General features: G+C 37.8%; 2 protein-coding genes across 7 annotated transcripts in view; both read right to left on the reverse strand.

Moving 5' to 3' along the window:
• scaper (S-phase cyclin A-associated protein in the ER) overlaps positions 1–7,089 on the reverse strand; it is a 93,282-nt gene extending 86,193 nt beyond the window's left edge. For 2 of the 5 annotated variants that reach the window (XM_053685479.1, XM_047159776.2), the window contains exon 1: positions 6,793–7,089. In XM_053685479.1, the coding sequence (XP_053541454.1) occupies positions 6,793–6,963 (171 nt within the window). In that variant the 5' untranslated portion in view covers positions 6,964–7,089. Of the gene's footprint in view, positions 1–3,648; positions 4,046–6,792 lie in introns of all 5 variants that reach the window. The other 3 variants (XM_047159778.2, XM_047159777.2, XM_053685480.1) reach the window with 2 other exon arrangements.
• A 3,693-nt stretch (positions 7,090–10,782) lies between these two features.
• Positions 10,783–21,426, reverse strand: LOC108274543 (heat shock factor protein 5-like). 2 transcript variants are annotated; one of them, XM_017484757.3, is made up of 6 exons: positions 21,243–21,426; positions 14,893–15,413; positions 14,117–14,395; positions 13,054–13,145; positions 12,713–12,850; positions 10,783–11,275 (listed from the first exon to the last, which is right to left on the reverse strand). In XM_017484757.3, the coding sequence occupies exons 2-6, from the start codon at positions 15,386–15,388 to the stop codon at positions 11,132–11,134; spliced, it is 1,149 nt and encodes a 382-aa protein (XP_017340246.1). In that variant the 5' UTR covers positions 15,389–15,413; positions 21,243–21,426; the 3' UTR covers positions 10,783–11,131. The 2 variants fall into 2 exon arrangements, with proteins under 2 accessions (XP_017340246.1, XP_017340247.1); XM_017484758.3 differs by having other exon boundaries at positions 10,784–11,275; positions 14,120–14,395; positions 21,243–21,422.
• Between the last annotated feature and the right edge of the window lie 552 nt (positions 21,427–21,978).

Consider the following 21,978-nt stretch of genomic DNA (forward strand, 5'->3'; position numbering starts at 1 on the left):
TTTGAAGCACCACAATAATTTCACTTGAATTATACAATACATTCAAGGTTTACGTTACTGCTTTTCTCCAACACGTGGTAATGACTAGCTGAATAATTGATTCATGTTTGTTTCCAAACGATTCATTTAAACTCCTTTTCCGTTTCCATTTTTGTAGACATTAAATATTGGCTCTAAACTTATAAAGCTCAATGTGGCTTTTTTATATATATATATATATATAAAATATATATATATATAAGCTGCAGATGTGATGTTAAAAAAATGGTAATGATTTGTTTGTTTTCTGTTTCCGTGTGGAATATTTGTCTTTTTTTAAAAATAAAAATGGTTTAAAAAAAAGTAAAAAAATAAATGTTCAAATATATATAAAAACAAATACATTTGTTTAGTAATAATAAACAACAGTTTTTAATAATAAAAAGTTTTTGTTTGTTTGTTTTTTTTTAAATGCAGCAACTGTATTTCTAGCAGTTTTTTTTAACAAAACTATATGTTGTGATATACATTATGTAGCAAAGAAACGTTTTCAAGAATCATACGTCATATCGCCCACCCCTGCTGACCATCACAGGTCACTGACACCAATAAACATCCCATAAATGTCAAATACCCCTTCCAGAAAACTTCACCACAACCATACATTCTTTGTTAAATAACACTCAATAATAATAATAATAATAATAATAATGTTATTATTATTAGTTTTATCATCATCAGATTATGTGGAGCATCCACCATACACATCCCTGTGAAAGAGCTGTTATTATAGAAGCAATAATGAATTAGAGCAAGCACATTAATATATCACTATATTATTAATATAATACATTACTGCAAAGAATTCCTGTCAGAGCTGTGTGCTGTTATGTTTTTACCAGTCATATTTAAGGATTAAACATTGCTTTGGTATAATATCGTACAGTATAATGCAGGCTGAAAAGTGACTCATCTACCGTATGATCCTTGATGTCGTGACTGGATCACAATGATTCTGTCACTCATAAGCTTTTCATGACACACCATTATGCTAGGCTCATTTCTTATTGTCCCCTTTAGAGCAGCTGGCAACCAGCAATCCAGCAAACAACCACTCTGCTTAGTAATATATTTAAATAAGACGTCTTCAGAGGAAATTCTTCAATGAAAACCAGTCCAAACGTGTATTTGCATATAGATTCATTAGGCTTCACACACGCAGAAAGAGCCCACGGTCACTGGCCTGCTATAATCTGTATGTCCCTGGGCTTTCATACACACAACTGACCTACTTTAGAGCAGCAAAGCATCATCTTCATTTCAAGCCCTGATCACTCCTTCTCTCCTCTAAGAGCAGAACAACAAACAGTGTCAATGATTTGGAAATGCGCAGGAAACGATATTATGCGGAGAAGGAAGTACAGCCATGCTGCCTGCCAGGATGCTGGTCAACAGTAAATATTTAGTCCTGGTTTCCTGGGCTTTGGCAGACATCACAGGGCAGCTGCTGGGACTGTAGGATAATGGCTAAAATGGCTGAAATTATCAAGATTATTTTGCTCAGTATTGATTCGTAACCATTTTTTAGCCAGTTTGGGAAGTTTTATCGCACAATATTTTAAATAATCAGTAAACATGCATTTCTTTTATATTGGAGGCTGAATTATACGTCTTTAACCTGATAAAGCGTTCAAGCAAAATAAAACTGCTCCTTAAATCACATTAAGTGAACTTTTAAAACATACTATAAACAACAAGGAACTACAATAAATATATTAATGAACTACTTAATCACAATCTTCATACATGTTCATTGTTTTGTAAAATATATTAATGTTAGCTTAGTATATTATAACATAATTAACCTACATAACATTTCTATTCAATTTTATTCTATTTAAAAATACACTGACAGAATGCGTGTCGGTTTGAATTCCAGCTGAACCTGATGTCACCTCGGCTTCACAGCTGTCCAATTAACAGTTCTGCTTCAAACTCACACACTGACACTTTTGTTATTTCTGCAATTTCACAGATGGTTATGTAAGGAATAGAGATAGTGCAATACCTCTTTCTTTTCTGATACTGCAACCTCGAGTGTCAGCAGGTACCAATACCCATGTGATACTGTGGTCTTTAAAAACTACAAATAGCTTTATTATAAAAATTTTTAAATAAGGTACATCACTTCACAGTTCACCTCTTTGATGCAAAAAAAAAAAATCACTTGCACTGTAAATAAAGGATAAAGCATAAATAATTTAACCCTAAGCAAAGAAAACACAATCAAATCTCTTTATATGTAAACATTTTGATTTTGAAAAAATCTAATAATAAATAAATAAATGATTTCCCAAATCTAATTCCAATAATTATCACATTAAAGGATCAATACAGGAGATATGTTTTCTCAGATATCCGAGTCAACGGATACTGGGTATCGAATCTGTGCCATCTGGTCAAGAATAAAAAATAACGGGGTATGCTATAATAGGAAAATAATCCACAATCAGGTAGTGTCATCTACAACAGCACACCACAAAGGGTTTCATTCTTCTAATTCCGCCATGAACTGCCAAAGATTACACGTTTTCATTCACAGCTGAGACTTTTATAAATGTTAAACATCTCCCTATAAGAAAGCTTAACCATATCAACAATTCGACTTGTGTTCGTTAAATACCAACAAGTTTTACACATTTATTATTAGCTTGAGACAATAATGATATTGTGCAGCATCCATCATACAAGAACCTGTGAAAGAGCCGTTATTACAGAAACGATAACGTATTCGAATGAGTGGATTTATTTATATATAAACGTACATCATTCAAATTACAGTATGTTGTGGGCAGAGCCGTGATGTTACAGAACGTTAATTAACACCTTCTGACCAATTACATTTGAGAATTCAACAATTAATAAATGAATGAAGATTAGATTCTCAAACCTAACACTTGGCAAATGTGAATGGTGATGATAATTAGAAAGTGATTCAATGAAATGTACTGTTATAGGTTTTCCTACTGTTTACTGCGCATTACTGCACCTACATCACCTAAAAATCCTCCAGCTAGGTAATAACACTCCATCCTACTCTCATTAAACCTGAAATGGCAGAAGTACTTGTTTTCTCATGGTTTTTTTTTTTAGACTCTCGTTCTGGATGGTTTAAAATTGTAGATCGCAAGCAGGTAAAAATCAAAATTGCACAAGCCTAGTTATTACTATTACAATATGATTCATCATGCAGCTTTTCTTCTTACTTAGACTTTTGCCAGTAACGTTACATAAACATGCATCTAATAAAATGTGTTGATCTAATTGTTTCGAGCAGCTGCCTAAAACAATTACCTGCCATATAACAGCAAAAAAATAAATAAATAAGCGCCTAGATTGTGATGTTATTCATGCAGCAATTTTCGATTCCTCATTTTTATATGCTCACGTCCTCCACTATAAAATAAAAGTGACACCCACGAGGAAGCGAGTGCCTCTCGTTAAGAGCCTCGATGCACACGCACAGCACACAGAAAGGCAGTGGACCGAGTGGTCACAGAGGCAGCAGGGATAAGGTTTCACGTCTATAAACAGGTCCAAGCACAGAGACATGCAGAGCAGGACAGAAAGAGAAAAGCAGAGTGAGAAACAGGATCTGAAGGTACATACAGAGTAGAAGTAGAGTCTGTAAGCAGGTTCTTTGTCCTCATTTGGCAATGACATACTTTTGCCGCAAACTTCACGCGACCCGCTCACCCCTAGCTGGCATCGTAGCCACTGCACGCGCAGGGTGACATCGTCATTTGACAGCAGGACCAAAATAGCCGCTCGGTCGGCTGTGTCAGCTCCTCCGCCAATCAGGATAGTAGAGGGTACTGCATGCTCCTCTGATAATCAGAGCCGAGTCTATAAATACTGCACGTATGTCCTGCTGAGCGCGCACTGTTCCTGCCAGACCAACACTGCAGCCTCTACTGCTGCAGACAGCCTCTCTGCCGTCATCTGCTGCTCTCTTAAATTACCTCCTTCTCTCTGTCTCTCTCTCTCGCTCTCTGCTGCACAGTCCCTGCTCAAACAGCAGAAAAACAGAAAGCTTGCTCGCTCTTTTTCTCTCTCTCACTCGCTCTCTCATCTCTCTGCGTGCAGTCATGTGTACATGACACATCGGCACACTTGCTGCTGGAGGGCTCGGTCTGTGTGTGTCAATGTGCCAGGAACACACATGCACACACACGCAAGCGCACTCTGCGTCTAATAGGACTTAGCAGCACATGACTCATGCTGGACAGGGGCATGTAAACAAAGCCATGCTGACAAGGTGAACCACAGCGACGCCACTGGAGGGAGGAGGGCTATAGATGAGTGGGCATGGAAGGAAAAAAAGGTGCAATCTTCTACACCAGAAGTGATAAAGCCCGTGCAGCGTGAGCAGTACAGCAATTCGGCACTTTTAAAAGTTTGGTGTTTAGTGATGCTACGCTTAAGGTTTGGTCAGCTGATCTAATGTAAAAAGAATTTCTCCTAGACATACAGAATATTGAAGGGTAATATTTTAAATATCACAAACAGCAAAATACTTATATTTATTGAAAATGTTGCCAAAACTTATTAAATCAGAATTGTTTATCACCCCAGCCATACATAATGAATCTTCCCAGGAGTGGACCTTCCAAAATTCCTCCGAGAGCACAGCAACAACTCATCCAGGAAGTCACAAAAGAGTCACAAATATTCTTTTGGATTTTCTGGTAGAAGGCAGACTTCATGTTTCCCTCAATTATTGCACGTTGCCCAGGCCCTGAAGCAGCAATGCAGCCCCACACCATCACACTTCCACCACCATGCTTGACAGTAGGTATGAAATTCTTTTTGTGGAATTCTGTGTTTGGATTACGCCAGAGGTAACACTGTCTTCCAAACAGTTCCACTTTGTACTCATCAATCCACAGAACATTCTCCAAAAACGTTTGAGGATCATTAAGGTATGTTTTGGCAAAATTCAGACGAGCCTTAATGTTCTTCCATGGATGCCATTTTTGCCCAGTGTCTTTATGATAGTGGAGTCATGAACAGTTACCTTTATTGATGCAGGAGAGGCCTGTAGATCCTTTGATGGCATCATTGACTCTTTTGTGACTTCTTTGGTGAGTAGCTGCTGTGCTCTTGGAGGAATTTTGGAAGGTCAACCACTTCTGGGAAAAGTTCACTACTGTGCCGAGTTTTTCGATTTGGAGATAATGGCTCTCATTGTGGTCCTTTGAGCCACTTTTCCACTGCATGGTACGGCTCGACTCAACTCTACTCACTTTACTTTTTTGAGTTTGCTTTTCCACAGCAGTTTAGTGCCGCCTCAATGTTGGTGCCATCTTCCACTCGCCTTCACGCAGGAATAGTGTTGTATTATCAAAGCCCTGTACAAATACACGGTCAGGCCGTATTCTAAATGCTTTTCCTGTTCACTGCACATCGACCTTATTAAAGATGTAAAATAACGGCGTTCACGACCCTACGTAGTGCTCAATACAACGAAGTTAGATTCAGCCGTGACATCAATAAATGCCTGTTTGTAGATCGGTAACAAGTGAGATTTAAATCTAAGACAGAATCCTTTGTTGTAATTTTATCTGTAATTAGATAAATGATACATAATTTTCAATTATTAGAATATCACCATACGCTAAGTATGTATTAAATGACATTTATTCAGGCACAATACAGAACCACTCGTTAAGGAGAATCCTTACTCCCTCAGTGCGTGGCTCACATTTAGTATCGCTTGGAACCTTGACCGAGGTGGTACTAAAAAAAAGTACCAGGCACTATCCACAGTGGAAAGCCCCCAAAAAGCGAGCAGAGTCACGCCAAGTCATACCGTGCAGTGGAAAAGTGCCATTGGAGTCCCAGAGCCTTTGAAATAGCTTTGTAACCCTTCCCAGACTGATGTATTTCAATCACCTTCTTACATATACATATATACATATATACGCCTGCCTTGTAGTTTATTATATATATATATATATATATATATATATATATATATTTATATATATATATATATATATATATATATATATATATATATATATATATATATATATATATATATATATATATATATATATATATATATATATATATATATATATATATATATGTGTGTATAATAAACTACAAGGCAGGAGTATATATACATGTATAATAAACTACAAGTCAGGAGTATATATATATATATATATATATATATATATATATATATATATATATATATATATATATATAATAAACTACAAGGCAGGAGTATATATATAATAAACTACAAGGCAGGAGTATATATATATATATATATATATATATATATATATATATATATATATATATATATATATAATAAACAACAAGGCAGGAGTATATATATATATATATATATATATATATATATATATATATATATATATATATATATATATAAACTACAAGGCCTGAGTACTTGATAAACTAGTGACTAAGTGGATTTTCCAGTACTCCTGACTCCATTGTTACTGCATGGATACTAACCACATTGATACAAGCCCAATACAATGACAAAGCTCTTGAATGGGAAGAGGATAAAGCTGTATACACACAAGGTAAACACCTGGCAAGTTCACGCTGAAGTTAATTAAGTAATGGCACTCACACTGTGTTGGCCAAACTAAGCTTTTTGAACATTAACCTCAACAGCTAGCTAGTGTAACGTTTAACCGAAGCCCAAATGTCTTGTTGTTTACCCAAACCCTCGCAGTTAGCTAAGAGGGAAAGTGATGCTTGCGTTACCTTCAGGGCAGCGTTGATGGAGATGCTCCTGCCTTTACCTCCTCCGTGTGACGAGCTAGAGCTGTTACTGCCGGATCTCTCTCTGGCGTCCCCGCTCTGAGCCGCTCTCTGCCCGACCCGGTGCTGAGCGCCGCCGCGCCGACGACCATCATGCCGACTGTCTTTAGACATCGAGCCGCTCTGACAGTCGATTCGAGCTGACCTCCTTCTCAGTGATTAACCTGTAATTTAGTGTCAGGACAACAAGCTGTGAAAATTGAACAGGCCCCCTCTTCTTTCTCTGTTGTTTTTAGCGACGGTTGTTAAGCAGAGTCATGGTGCATTACTGCCACCAGTTGGACTGGAGACCATTTTATGTTTATACAGCGTCACTTGCCTGAACTGGTTTTCTTCCAAAGTGAATGTTTCTACGTTTATTCATGGTTCATTATCTCTTTAATAATTGAATGGTTGTAAATAAAGTTACTGCTTTCCCTGTTGAAGAAAAAACAACAACAGAAACCCCATTTGTAATGGTTATAATGGGAATTGTATTGGTTTTAATGGAAACTGTAATGGTCCCTGTGGGTCTCTACTAGTAATTTGTTGATTTCTGTTGGTGGCATGTTATGTCTAGTGGATACCATTAAGGCCCAGTAATGGTAATGGTAAGGGTTTTAATGCTTAGCTGATGGTTTGTATTGGTATTTGTAACAGAAACCATTTGAATTTCTGTTGTGGTTTCTATTGGGGTTTTTTTTTCCAGTAGGGTGTTATTATTTAAAGAAAAATATATATTTTAGCTAGAGACTTTTGATTGCTTAGAGACACAATGTTTTTATTAGCCTTTCCTCACATAGGTTAAATATAACATCTATCCATCTTTCATCCAGCTTATCATACACAGGATCATAGGGGAGCCTGGAACCTATCCCAGGAAACTCGGGACACAAGGCGGGATACTCTGGACAGGGTGTCAACCTTTTGCAGGGCACAAATGCACACCCACTCACATGCTACAGAAATGCCAAGGACTGGGGAAGGAAACCAGAGTGCCTTGAGGAAACCCCAGAGACACGGAGAGAACACGCAAGCTCTGTGCACACAGGGTGGAGGCGAGATTCAAACCCCCACTCCCCGAAGGGGCGAGGCAAGTGTGCTAACCACTAAGCCACCGTGCCCCATGAAATATAATGTGTTTATGTTAAAGTATATCACCAGCTACTTTAATAGAAATAAATACCTGTACATTTGATCATTCATGCAGTTATCCAATCAGAAAATCACTGCTGCCAGATGATTGACTGATTGGGTAACTGCATGAATGAGCAGGTGTACAGGTATTTATATTAAAATGGCTGGTGAGTGTACATACATACATACATACACACGTACACACACTCAGAAATAAAGATGCCAAACTATCATTTTCCTTGTCGCTGGGGTTTTACCTATGCATCTTTTACCTAGAAAGGTGCAAGTGGTGTACCTTTAATTATCTTCTAAAGCAGTGAGATGTAACCATGATGAGTCTTGACGTTATTACACTGAAAGTGGGACAGTCTAATTTTTTTGCTAAATCTTTAATAACTAGTTGAATTCAGTCAGTAAAATACTAGAGATGCATCGATGTTTCGGCCAATAATCGGTATCGGCCGATAAAGGAAATTTTTGATGCTATCGGCCGAGAGCTTAAAAACATCCGATGATCAGGGCCGATTATATCCTGTCAATCAAAAGAGGGCTGGAAAACGACAAACATAATGTCGCTTGTGTGGAATTACTTTGAATTGGGTGACAATGACGACAAAACTGAAGTTTGTAATCTCTGCACTGCTAAAATTTTACACCGGAGGCTGCAGCAGTGAAGCGGGAGTTTCGGTGTCGAGTCAATTTTTTTTTTTTTCCACGCTACTCAAGCTGCATTAAAGCGTCAATACACTTTTGTAAGATTTAAATGAAGAATAGTTGACAAAAAAGTATATATTGCACAGAAAAATATATTTGTAGAGTAGTGTAATTCATATCCAGGTAATGTTAATATATAAAATTGTTTATATTATATATTACCAGACTGATGTTCAGTGAAGAAGTAGAAATGCTTTTGTTTGTGTTGAGTGAATGTGAAGCCTAACAGGAGGTTGTTGGGGTTTTTTTTTTAATATGAATTAATAACATTCATCAAGTTAAGAAATCTTAATTTAATCTTAAGAATTTAGTTCATTTGTTAATGTTAATTAGAGTAATGTGTTTTCTGTTTATGAGACCAGTTACTGTTGTGAGGGAAATTATTCATTTTTACTTTGTAATAGTTTTATTCTTGTTCTTTTTCTGTTCATTTGAGGACAACACCTAAAAAGGCCATGCCATGTCACTGAGATCAGTACAGAATGTTGATCTGTTTAAAGAGACACAAACATGTTCTTCTGTTCAAGGTTCGTCTGCACATCTTCCAAGACCCTAAAACAAAGCCTGTTCGAACTGCCTTCTTATCGGTACACAGAAGTGTGTCATGCTCTGCGTTTCATATATATAGTAGTGGTTCAGCACAAGTGCTTCAGAGCGCTCTCATTATTCTATCCTGCTTTATTCTATCCTGTATTAACCATCTTTCTGTAATATAAACCTTTTTACCTTCAGAGGATGAGTCTGCGAGTGTTGTCTAATTTCCACGACAATTTGGCGTCTCCTGGCTGGGCTGCGCGAGTCTTTTCAGCTTTTCTGGACAACAAGCAAACCGGAGGACGCTTATGGAAAAGTTTCACCCTGAATTCCGTGTTGATACAAGCAGTTTGCCCTTTGTTATGCAGAGCGAAAGACCGATGCAGCTTCACCTCTGACTGGTAGGAATCATTAAGAATTAAAAATTAGAATTAGAATTTTATGAAGTCATTGTGTATTGCTGTCTCTATGGAAGGGAGTCAATGATTTAGAATTAGGGCCCTCATCTGTTTCTCAGTGTACTAAATTGCACACCTGACTCCGACCACTCCAGACCTGGACTCCGAACCACTGCGACGCCCACAGCCAGTAAGGAGGAAGGAGCCTGCAGTTTCAGAGGCACCTCCTCATGATGAAGCGGCCCAGCCTACGCCACTCTATCCAAACCTGTCAGAACTGAACCACCAACCCCCACCGAACTATGCGCCAGCCGTCCTAACTTCACCGGTGGCATTACACACGAGATCCCAAGTGACGGGACCAACAACATTGCTGCCTGAGGGCTTCAGACCAACAAAATCAGACAGAGAAGGGACAATGCACGCCGTGGTAAATGTCCCAATGCTAGAAGTGGCCGGAGAAGGAGGTTGTATGTTAGTTTACCGACCCTGGACATTGGAGGACACCAGGAGCAGCATGACGCATATGCCGGCGCTCCGTGAAGTAGGAGGACAAAAGATTGGGGATGAACTTCAGATATTCTGCAGAGAATTCAGACCCACCACTCATGAACTACGACGACTGCTCATGTTAGTTCTTTGTAAAGTCTGATCTGTCTCTGTTCTTTAAACCTCTGTGGCACTGTATTAACTTTTATAGATGCTCTATGCCACCATCACACCACAAAGAACTGATGCATGCCTGTGCATAATCAAATCATGTACTGTATTTATTTCTCTTTAGATTTATTCTTAAACAGTGGTATAAGCATAGCTCATAGGTTATTTCCAATACCTCATCATATGAGTGAATAGAAATAGAAAGAGAGAAATTGTTTCATTGAATAAATCAGTTTTAATAAATAAAGTGCTTCAATGTGCACGTCTCTCCATTACCTACCAGCTTTAAAATATAACTATTTTTTTTTTAAATATTTAAGTTTGCCTTAAAAATATTACTGTTATTGAATCAAACTACAATTAAAAATAATATTTAAATCAAATAAGTGTAATAAATACATCAAGCATTTTGTTTAAGTTATCTTAAATAAAAGACATGCACAAATGCTTTTTAAAAGAAATTATTTTAAAAGTTGTTTTAATCATTTATAATTACATGTCAAACACTGTTTAATAAACAAAGTGCTTTACACATGAGCAAATAAAAGAACAGAGAAAACAGTAGCTGTAAAAAGATATCGTGAATCACAAGAGAACAAAGAAAACATTTTGAAAAATTTAATACTGTAAGTAATAAATAAGATTTACAATGTACAAGATGTACATTGTTTATTGCATTTGCTTTGTTTAAGAAAAAATGTGGGGGGTTTTTGAGAAAACTGTTTTTAAGAAAAAATGATTTGCCAATAGAATACCGAAAAAATTGTGAAATGTATTGATCATTGAGGATCATTTGCTACCTATTTTCTGTTATACAGAGGAGTACAAAGGAATATACCTGGAAAGCGATAATAAATAAATCAACTCATGTTGCTGTCATGTGAATCATTGTCAGGAAAAGGATTAAAGGCAACATTTCCAGTCATTACACTCGAAATAAAATGCGCTCCCTGCTCAATGTGTCTTATCAGGTGACTGATCTCTGCAGCAACTTCGACATCGGCCTGAATAAATAAAATATATAGAAAACACCAACATTAATGTTTCACATTACACAAAAACATACAGTAGGGTGCGTCTCAATCAGCTCCCTAGATCCCTAGGTGGTGAATCAATATATGGTGTACATGAGCTCGGGCACTGGTAAAGACCCGGACTCACTACACATTAGGACACTGATAACTCAATTTCCAGTAACATGACTACGTACTCACGTTGCAAAACATCACCACTGGCACTTAACCACAACATGCAGGACGGACATCTTTCACACATTATATGTCATATTAATCTGTCTGTCATAGTACTTTAAGTAGGATCGTAGACTAGTTAGTAGATTTTTTAAAAATCATTAAAGTCATTAGACTTTATATTGTTTATATTTTATATGTTCTAATATATAGAACGTCAAATAAAGTTAAAAATTGCTAACGTAAGTAATCATTTGAGAGCTACAACAACAAAGTTCGTCTGGCACATTTTTCGATCTGAGAGGCTTCTGAAAACATGACATCATTTTCAGTAAGGAAAAATAGTGACCATCTATGCTCCTTGGTTTTCGTGGTGCATTGTGGGATTTTTTAGGGAGCGAATGTTCCAGTGCACACTGGTAGGATTTCACAATTGAGACAGCCCTTCAAATGGTCCACTCCCTGATCAGTGTCCTGACTACAGAACTATGGAGCTGATTGAGATGCACCCATAAACTCAAATGCATTACCTCACAAACAAGTCTATAAGCTTCTGATTGCAAATTCATGACAAAAAAAAAAGTTTTGTTCAGTCACATGTGATTATTTTAAAACAGGTGCAAGAACAGAAATAAGGAATGAATATAATGAATATTATGGATTAACAATGGTGGCTACACACTGATTTACACTGCAAACATTTTACGGTTACACTATGGTGTCAGAGTTTTTCCGTACCTAATTCAGTTTTCTTGAAAGTCAAATCAAAATTGCATAAATTATGCAAATAAACAGGTTAAGAAATTAAAAAATCCTGATTAACTGGCCAATCATTTTGGTGCATCACTACAGTTGAGTATTAAAAGACAACAAGACTTAACAGTGTGTGGTAGAAATGCTAAATGTTAGCATTTGGTATGATTTCAGATGACTTTGATATGAGAACATGAGATTTAAACCACATACAGTGCCCTCCACTAATATTGGCACCCTTGGTAAATATAAGCAAAGAAGACTGAACAAAAGATCAAAAGGTTAAACAATAAAGACAACTTTTCACAGCTTTCTTTGCTCATATTTACCAAGGGTGCCAATATTAGTAGAGGGCACTGTATGTTCTTGAACCGTGTAAACAGTTCTTGGTCCTGGATTCCAATTATTGGACCTTACGGTACTACGGCAGCATTGACTACACTGTAAGCACAGATACACACTCAGGGCTGTTCTTGATGGGAAAGCATCTAATCTGACCTGGATTTCTTCCGCCAGTTTTAATATAGTGTCCAGGCCCTCTTTCTCTTTCATGTCACTCTTCCTGGACTCTGGAACATCACCTGCTTTCCAGTATGGATCCTGATCAATCGGATGAGCGTATCTGACTGAGTGGTCCTGAGGAGTGAGTGGAAAAATTCATATTAATATCATTAACACATCAAGGTTTTACTTTTAACTGTTTGAACTCCCAGCATTCCCTTCATACTGCAACATGTACCATCAAACCTTAACATGCCTACACTGGCTAAAATAACGGCACTAGCCATTTTTAGTGATCAGAACAGTACATAAACTTAAAAAGGTTTCTCAGTTCTCACAGGGTAATAGCCACAAGGAGAGTAGGAAGCAGCTCGTTGTTGAAAGCGTGGTACTTTTGAATCCAAGAAGTCTGGGCTACAGCGCTGATACACTGGGGGTGGGAAACATTGAAGGTTAATAAACGATTCATTTCTTGGTAAGACATAAACAATACATCACAAAGATAGATTAATCAGGAACTATATTACAGCTCCTGCAGTCCCTCTGCACACAGTTTTTGTTCATTCTTTGCCTACTGTATTAAATAACATGTTGAAATGTCAATCTTTAAAGGTGAAAAAGTCCATTTGTTTTATTCCTGAGTTGTACAAATAACCTATAAGATATGTAAAATGATAAACCATGAATAAGCCATACTAAAACAACAAAAGCCCACCACATTGCCAAGCACCACGGGGCAATAATCACTCAATTAATGTTAAAAATGAGTTTATGCAAGGCATTGTGGGACTTCCTGCTTATAGTTACAGACTAATGACATGAAGGACAATCATGTTCTGAAAATGGACTGTAATGGTGTTGATACCCCACTCCTGTACACTCCCACAGCCCTTTTTAATTTTATGCTGAGAAGTTTGAGCTGGTGAAAGGGGACACATTCAAGTAAAATATTAGTTGATAGATAGATATGAATATCTGAATTATGCACTGAAGTTTTAATATCAAAACATAGAATTATATTGACTGATATCGGTTATCTTAATTTTTATCTATTAAAAATGGATATTTGGGACAAAAGATAGATAGATAGATAGATAGATAGATAGATAGATACAGACAGACAGACAGATAGATAGATAGATAGATAGATAGATAGACAGACAGACAGACAGACAGATAGATAGATAGACAGACAGACAGACAGACAGATAGAAACGCCAACACTGAAATTGTGAAACAATCGACTGGGCTCCTTCCTGAATTGCACACAATTAAACTACACATCAGAATAATGCACTATACTACTGTATTTACTAAAGTAGTTTGCAAATCGAATGCTTATACTAATTAAGGCTGAGCTCACAAAAATTACAAAGGGGACAAAATGCATTAAATCATCACCACCTGGTGTGTAAAACCTGTACTGTGAGTGATGAGGTATGACGCCCTGCTGCATGTGCGTGATGCTGGAGGGATATGCACTCGGCGAGTCCACTGGGAAGTGGTGGGACACAGGGACCGGCACAACGTTGTTAGTATTTAAAGTAACTGGAGAAGGATCAACATGGCCCACTACAAATGCTTGGGAGGATTTGGACGTTCTGTCCATGTCCTTCTCCTGCTGAGGGCCATTACAGGGATGGTGGTAAGGGGTTCCCTGATGTCCAAGCAAGACTGAACCTGAACAGATAGACACAAGTAAAATATTAATACACTAAAACTACAGATGATGACAGAGACCACAAAGTTATCTAGCTGGCACTGTACTAGCAAAATGACTTAACCTCTCTCATTAGATTTGTCTATTTTCTCTTTTTTCTACATAGTCCTATATATGCATAATCATTTTTTTTAAGGCTAATGGATTTCTCTGTCCAGTCTTTCAAAGGACATGGGCTAAAGTGTTTCCAGATTTAAAGAATTCACACAGTGTCAGAGAAACCTGTGGACTAGGGTTGAGGTGGGTTTCTTCCAGGTTCCAGGTTATAAGTGGAGTGTTTATGGTAAATTGGCACTATGTGTGAACGAGTGTGTGAATGTGTGTGTGTGTGTGCACGGTGCTTTGCAATGGACTGGCATCCTATTCATGAACCTGACCAGGATAAAGTTGTTACTGAAATGAATGAATGAATATATTCTGTCTATTCTTTTTATCTGCTTGTTGAAACACTACCAACCTGTTTTCATTAAGGCAGGGGTTTCCTGTGGCGAATTCAGCATCACATGATGGAAACGTTTTGATTTCCTGCTGGTCACCTCTATCCCGGTGATCTTGGCCTTGTTGAGAGCCGTGAGTCTCTTTAGTTTGAGTAGAAGCTCAGGCTTATCCCGTTTGAAGTACGGGTTGTGAAAGTGGTGCAGTTGGTCCTTAATGGATGAGACGTTGGGTTGCTTGTCATAGACGTCAAGGTCTGTACGTTTTTTTCTGAATCCGTACAGGTTCAGCTGGCGAACGAAACTGATGAAGTCCGTCGTTCTGAAGTACTCGGTCACCTGCCTGGGTTGGGACAATAGCACTTCAGCTTCGAAGGGTAGCTGATTGACAAGTATTCCTTCCCCGCTGTCGTCCCACCAGATTGAGCGAATCTGAGGATCATTCACCAAACGCCACAACTTGCCAGGGAAGTAGTTGGAGTTGATCAAGGTGACAAAAGTTGTTTCATTGATTTCCATACCAGCTAAAAAGTTTTGTAGCCAGCTGGGTGAAAAAAAAGAAAACCGAATATAACAATTACTCTCTAGCACTAACTAGATAGTAGGTGGCAAGCTAACACATAACACATTGATCTTCAGTAACAGCTGAAAATCACTAACAATAACAAGCTATAGCATTAATGTTATCAAAATTAACCGTTAGAGTTGTCAAGCAACCTGGCCGTAGCCTAAATCAGGGGTTCCCAAACTTTTTTTTTATGAATAATTACCTCTTTCATCTTTACATTACATTACATTAGGAATTGATTGTGTGTGTGTGTGTGTGTGTGTGTGTGTGTGGTTGTCTGAGAGAGAGAATCATGTATTTATTTTTCACACCAAATTGTTGAGGCCCCCCGGGCGCCCCCTGGTGGCCCCCAAGGGGGCGGCCCCCACTTTGAAAAACCACTGGCCTAAATAATCAAACAAAAACAGACCCAAATTAATTTCTAAGAGCTACATGATCACGTGTGAAATATTTCTTATATATGAGCACATACACCTGCTATGTGGTTCCTTTTGGGAGTTCTCTGATCCCTTATCGCTTCTCAGAGCCGTTAAAACTGGTCAGGAACTGTTACGCGCATGCAACGGCCTCGAGCATTTAAATTCAGGAGACTGGGTAGGTGGAGGCGCCGGAAAAATTCATGAATATTCAGTGAGCTCACATGGATTTATCCAATCAGAGTAACCCGTGCCTGTGACATCGTTCAATCCCAAAGTAAAGTCCTGGTGCATATTAACGTGTAACAGAAAATAGTGACGACGCTATTCGGCATGTTTTGTAGGAGAAACGGTGAACGTTTACGCCAGCAGTGGCAAACATACCACTCGCAGGGTTTCTGCTATTCCTCTAACAGGTAAAAAAAAAAAAGTTTTAGGCCATAAATTATGACAAAATGTGCTAATATATAACTCTTCATTAGCAAACCAAAAATGTGAAGCTGTGGCCTTGTGTCTCTCCAACGAACTTAGGACCTTCACAGCAACGGGGACGAATACTTATGAAATAACAACTGTAATGTTTTTGTTTTGTAAATAATTTTAACAAATTGTGTTTTATTGTATTAGGTATTATTTTAGTGTGTATTGATCCCCCACTTTAATATAAAAGTCAGTTCCAGGTTGTAACACTACAATATGGTAAACTGGAAAATTTTGATTGAATTGCAGTCTGTTTTTCTTTTGCTGTTTATGTATGTAGCCCCATCAGTCAGGTATAATTATATCAACCTATGACAAAACAATGCTGTGCCATATACTGGATATTACAGTAATACCCAAGTTCATAACAGACTGTAATGATTGATGGAGAAATATAAAATGTATATCCATCCATTTTCTATACCGCTTATCCTACTGGGTGGCGGGAAACCTGGAGCATCGGGCACAAGCCGGGGTACACCTGTGAGGGAAATTATTCATTTTTACTTTGTAATAGTTTTGTTCTTGTTCTGTCTCATTCTCATCTGAGGATAACGCCTAAGAAGGCCATGTCATGTCACTGAGTTCAGTACATGTACAGTACTAATTTAGAATTAGAATTAGAATTTTATGTCATAGTATATTGCTGTCTGTATGGAAGGGAGTCAAAGATTTAGAATTAGAATTTTATTAAGTCATTATGTATTGCTGTCTGTACGGAAGGGAGTCAGTGATATAAGAAATACTGTATTACATTGAGAGAAGTATTACATGGAGCGAATTCTTATAAGAAGTTCCAGAAACTTCGCCTCTGCGACGGCAGAGATATTGGTGTTTCTTAGATCACAGATTCAAAACTGAGATATATACCGACGGGTGTATATATAGAGAGATAATAACTGTAAAAATATTTGCTAACGGAAAGAGTCCGGTTTGATCAATAAATAAGTAAAGAGAGAACTTAAGAAGTATTTTTGCGGCGGGTTATCATCAAGTGTCATGCCCCATTGACTCATTCCATCATATCAGCGGTACATGATGTGTTCGGCAAATTTAACGCACAAGTACATTTTACTGAGATAAAAATAATAATAATAAATAAATAAATAAATTTTAAAAAGAAGGCAAGAGAAAACTAAGTCCTACCAAATTGCTGTATGTGGACTTGCCCTCACAGAAAAACTCTTTTACATTCTTAAGGTTTGCTCTATTGAACCTATAAGTTATACGATTAATTGAATGTCTAGAGATTTGGCACACACTAGAACCTTTTCTGTCTGTGCACGAGAATCCATATTCACTTGATTTTCATAGCATGTTAAATTGATTAAAACTTTGAAAGTTATAGAAGGTGTAAAAAGAAAAAAAAATAATTATGGGAAAAACATGTAGCAAAACACATCCTGTGACACATGCTATAGTATGTACAGGGTGCTCATATGTTGATCCTAAGATCACATTTATGAGAGTGAACTACGGAGAAGGCTGTTTGAACCACACTGTAAACCAGGATAAGTTGATTGAACTTAAAAATTTGAGGAAAGTGGTTGCCTTAAAAAAATTAAGTAATGTTTACTCAATCACTTAAGTGAACTTAACTTAAACATTCCAGCCCTTCCAACAATTATTTTTAAGTTCAATGCACTAAATTCCAAGTTGATATAACTCAAAATCATTTGTAATATCAATTGCTCGGTCCAATTACTCAACTTAGTTTCTTAAATTAAATTAACTAAACTTTAAATTCATTAAATTACATAAAAAAGCAAGCAAATACCAAAAGTAAAAAAAAATGTTTTATTTCAACTAGGGATGCACCGAATGTTCGGCAACCGAAATAAGTGAAAAGGCTGAATAAATTTGACCGAACAATGACGTGTTTGATGACGCGACCAAATAGCCTAGCAACCAGAGTGAGACGCGCGAATGTCACAATCTCCACTACCAGCAGCGCGCTCGGAGAGATGAGGGGGCACGCGCGTGCATGAGCTACGTGCACGAGCTATGTGCACGAGTGCTCAGCGAGCACATGCTCTTCGGATGTTGACAACCGTGACATTGTTTACTGTGGACAAGTGCGTTTGTTTTGTTTCTGTTCTGGAGTATTCTGTCACATCGCGAGACGTAAGGGAGTACAGTACGGAAGGTAAAGACGTATTTATTTAAGGGCAGACAAATCCAAATCGTAATCCAAGAAACGTAGTCAAGACAGGCAAAGGATCGGGTGATCGGCAAACAGGCATAAACGGGGCAAAGCAGGAATCAAAGTCGCGGTCACAGAAAACAGGGCCAAAACACAAAACAAGAAACATGAACTAGTACTATGGACTGGGAGCGGGAAAAACCAGCGGGGACTAAATGAACTAACCTATAGTTTAAACTAACTACATCTATCAAGGAACACAACATTAACAACATATATAACTATACTATATCCACTATAATACTCCACGAGGTGTACAGGGACGCGAGCGGTGTATATCCCCAATATAATCAGCCATATATAACCGAACAGAACCATTTTTTGCACTCTTGTTAATGCACTTTTCAGTTGTAAGCTACAGAGTGTTACATTCTTTCAGCAGTCAGTTATAGGCCCAACATCGGCTATTCAAGGGGGGCTCAAACAGACCACATAAAAATAGTTTTATTTTACTAATTTATTTATTTAAAGTTATATTGTGCCTTGTTGGTAGCCTATGCCTGCTGGAATGGGAAATAAAATATTTTTTAATTGTAGTTTTTGTAATTGATTTTTTTCTTTGAAAGGCAAGACAAAATAGTAAAAAGGACATTTTGACTATTTAATTTATGCAATGGTGAAAAAAATAGAAAAAAAAAAGGAAAAAAAAAAGAGGAAAAAACGCGAAAAAACGTGTTCGTATTCGGCCTTTGGCCAAGTTTTTCATTATATTCGGATTCGGTTTCGGCCAAGAATTTTCATTTCGGTGCATCCCTAATTTCAACTGAAATATTTTCATTCGAAAATACAATACGCACAGTCAAGAAAATTCTGTGAAATTATTTGCCAAATTTTACTTCCTAAAGATGTAGTCTTCTGAACTATCAGTGTGAGGAAAATTATCCGTAAATATGTTATTCTAAAAGTGCAACGTTACAAAGTTTCTCTTTTTGGCATTGTAGCTGAAAAAAAGTTATATTATATATACATATATATAATATAATACACACACACACAGTGAGGGAAATAAGTATTGGACGCACCAACATTTGTTTCAGTAAATATATTTCCAATGAGGCTATTCACATGAAATGTTCACTAGACATCAGTATTGTACCACTGTATCTATAAATAAAATAAAATTTCAAATTTCTATCAAATAGAAACATTGCGAATAAGAATTGAATCAAACAATAAAATGAGTGCCAATATTATAAAACATTAACTTCAACATTACAAATGAACCACTTGTTATTGGAGCAGTAGTAGAACAATTGGGAGGCCCGTTTTACTGTTAGCTGATTTTTCAAAGATTGAATTTTGGGTGCCAGCTTACCTCCCAGGTCGAGCATTACCTACTGAATAAAGTGAAAACTGTTTTTCATACACTTATGATAGTCCAGGTACAGGGCGTAAATCAGTCCGAAAAGAACACAGAAGGCCTGAGGCAGGTCAATCAGTTCATCCATCACCAAACTCCCTTCAAGACGATGCTCAGTTTGAATGGGTTTAGCTGAGGACTTTCTGACTGAAGCAGAGGATCCCCACTGAGTTTGACTGTACGAGTCCTTGTCAGTTACATCCCAACAGAGAAAGAAACAGACTGAAGGAAAATGTCTGCTGAACTCGCTGGGTAGGGGTTCAAGCTAGTAAAAAACGTCCAAAATTGCTTAAAACGATGTTTTTCACTTTTAAAAATGAACAGACGAAAAAATGTCGGCAAGTTCAAGCGGGATCGTGTCCACCGCGCGCGAGTGGAAAAATTAGCTAGTTAAAAGCTGAAATCAATGGGGTTTTTATACTACTCACAAACAGCACCTTGATTGAGGAAAAAAACTATAAAAATTAACAGACAAAAAAAATGACCGCCGAACTCACCTGGCAGGAGTTCAAGCGGGAGAAAACATCCAAAATGGTTTCAAACAATATTTTCCACAGTTAAAATGAACAGAGGAAAAAATGTCCCCTGAACTCACCTGGTTCAAGCGGGAGAAAACGTCCAAAATTGTTTCAAACTATATTTCTTATTACTCACAAACAGCCAAAATCAGACAGAGAAGGGACAATGCACGCTGTGGTAAATGTCCCAATGCTAGAAATGGCCGGAGAAGGAGGCCCTATGCTAGTTCAGAGACCCTGGACATTGGAAGACACCAGGAGCAGCATGTCGCATATGCCGGCGCTCCGTGAAGTAGGAGGACAAAAGATTGGGGATGAACTTCAGATATCCTGCAGAGAATTCAGACCCACCACTCATGAACTACGACGACTGCTCATGGCGAAAATTGGCACGGACTCGCTCGAGAGGAAACGCTCGAGTGGACAGTGCAGCAAAGCAAGCAGCTGCATCTATGGTCCCAAAACTCAAAATAAATTAATCTCTCCTTCTTTACAGCTTTCAGACCTCCAAGCACGAGCTATGGTGGAGGAAAAGGCTGTGTGGCACAAAGCAGGCTGCACAGGTTACAGAATGTTTATCTGCTACACAGAGACACAAACATGTTCTTCTGTTCAAGGTTCGTCTGCACATCTTCCAAGACCCTAAAACAAAGCCTGTTCGAACTGCCTCAAACCACTTATCGGTACACAGAAGTGTGTCATGCGCTGCGTTTCATATATATATATATAGTAGTGGTTCAACACAAGTGCTTCAGAGCGCTCTCATTATTCTATCCTGCTTTATTCTATCCTGTATTAACCATCTTTCTGTAATAAACCTTTTTTTACCTTCAGAGGACTTCAGAGGTCTGCGAGTGTTTCCTTGCCAATTTCCGTGACAATTTGGTGTCTCCTGGCTGGTCTGTGTGTCTTTTCAGCTTTTCTGGACAATAGTGGCCTCACCCTGATTGGTAGGAATCAAGAATTTAGAATTAGAATTAGAATTTTATGTCATAGTATATTGCTGTCTGTATGGAAGGGAGTCAAAGATTTAGAATTAGAATTTTATTAAGTCATTATGTATTGCTGCCTGTGTGGAACGGAGTCAGTGATATAAGAAATACTGTATTACTTTGAGAGAAGTATTACATGGAGTGATTTCTTATATGAAGTTCCAGGAACTTCGACTCTATGACGGCAGAGATATTGGTGTTTCTTAGATCACAGATTCAAAATTAAGATATATACCGACGGGTATACGCCTTGTGCCCGATGCTCCCTGGGATAGGCTCCAGGTTCTCCGTGACCCTAAAAAGGAGTAAGCGGTTGAAGATGGATGGATGGATGGACCGACAGGTATATATAGATAGAGAGAGATAATAACGGTAAAAATATTTGCTAATGACATTTTTTTTTTACCTTCAGAGGACGAGTCTGCAAGTCTTGTCTAATTTCCACGACACTGTGAAACAAGTTGTTGAAATGGAGAGAATCAAGTTTTTATTTGCATTCCCTTCAGAATTTTGGAATTATTTATTATTAATTTATAAGAAGGTATAAAAGGCAGAACCACCAAACTATCGGT

This window comes from Ictalurus punctatus, chromosome 14 (assembly GCF_001660625.3).
Source record: "Ictalurus punctatus breed USDA103 chromosome 14, Coco_2.0, whole genome shotgun sequence".
Lineage (NCBI taxonomy): Eukaryota > Metazoa > Chordata > Actinopteri > Siluriformes > Ictaluridae > Ictalurus > Ictalurus punctatus.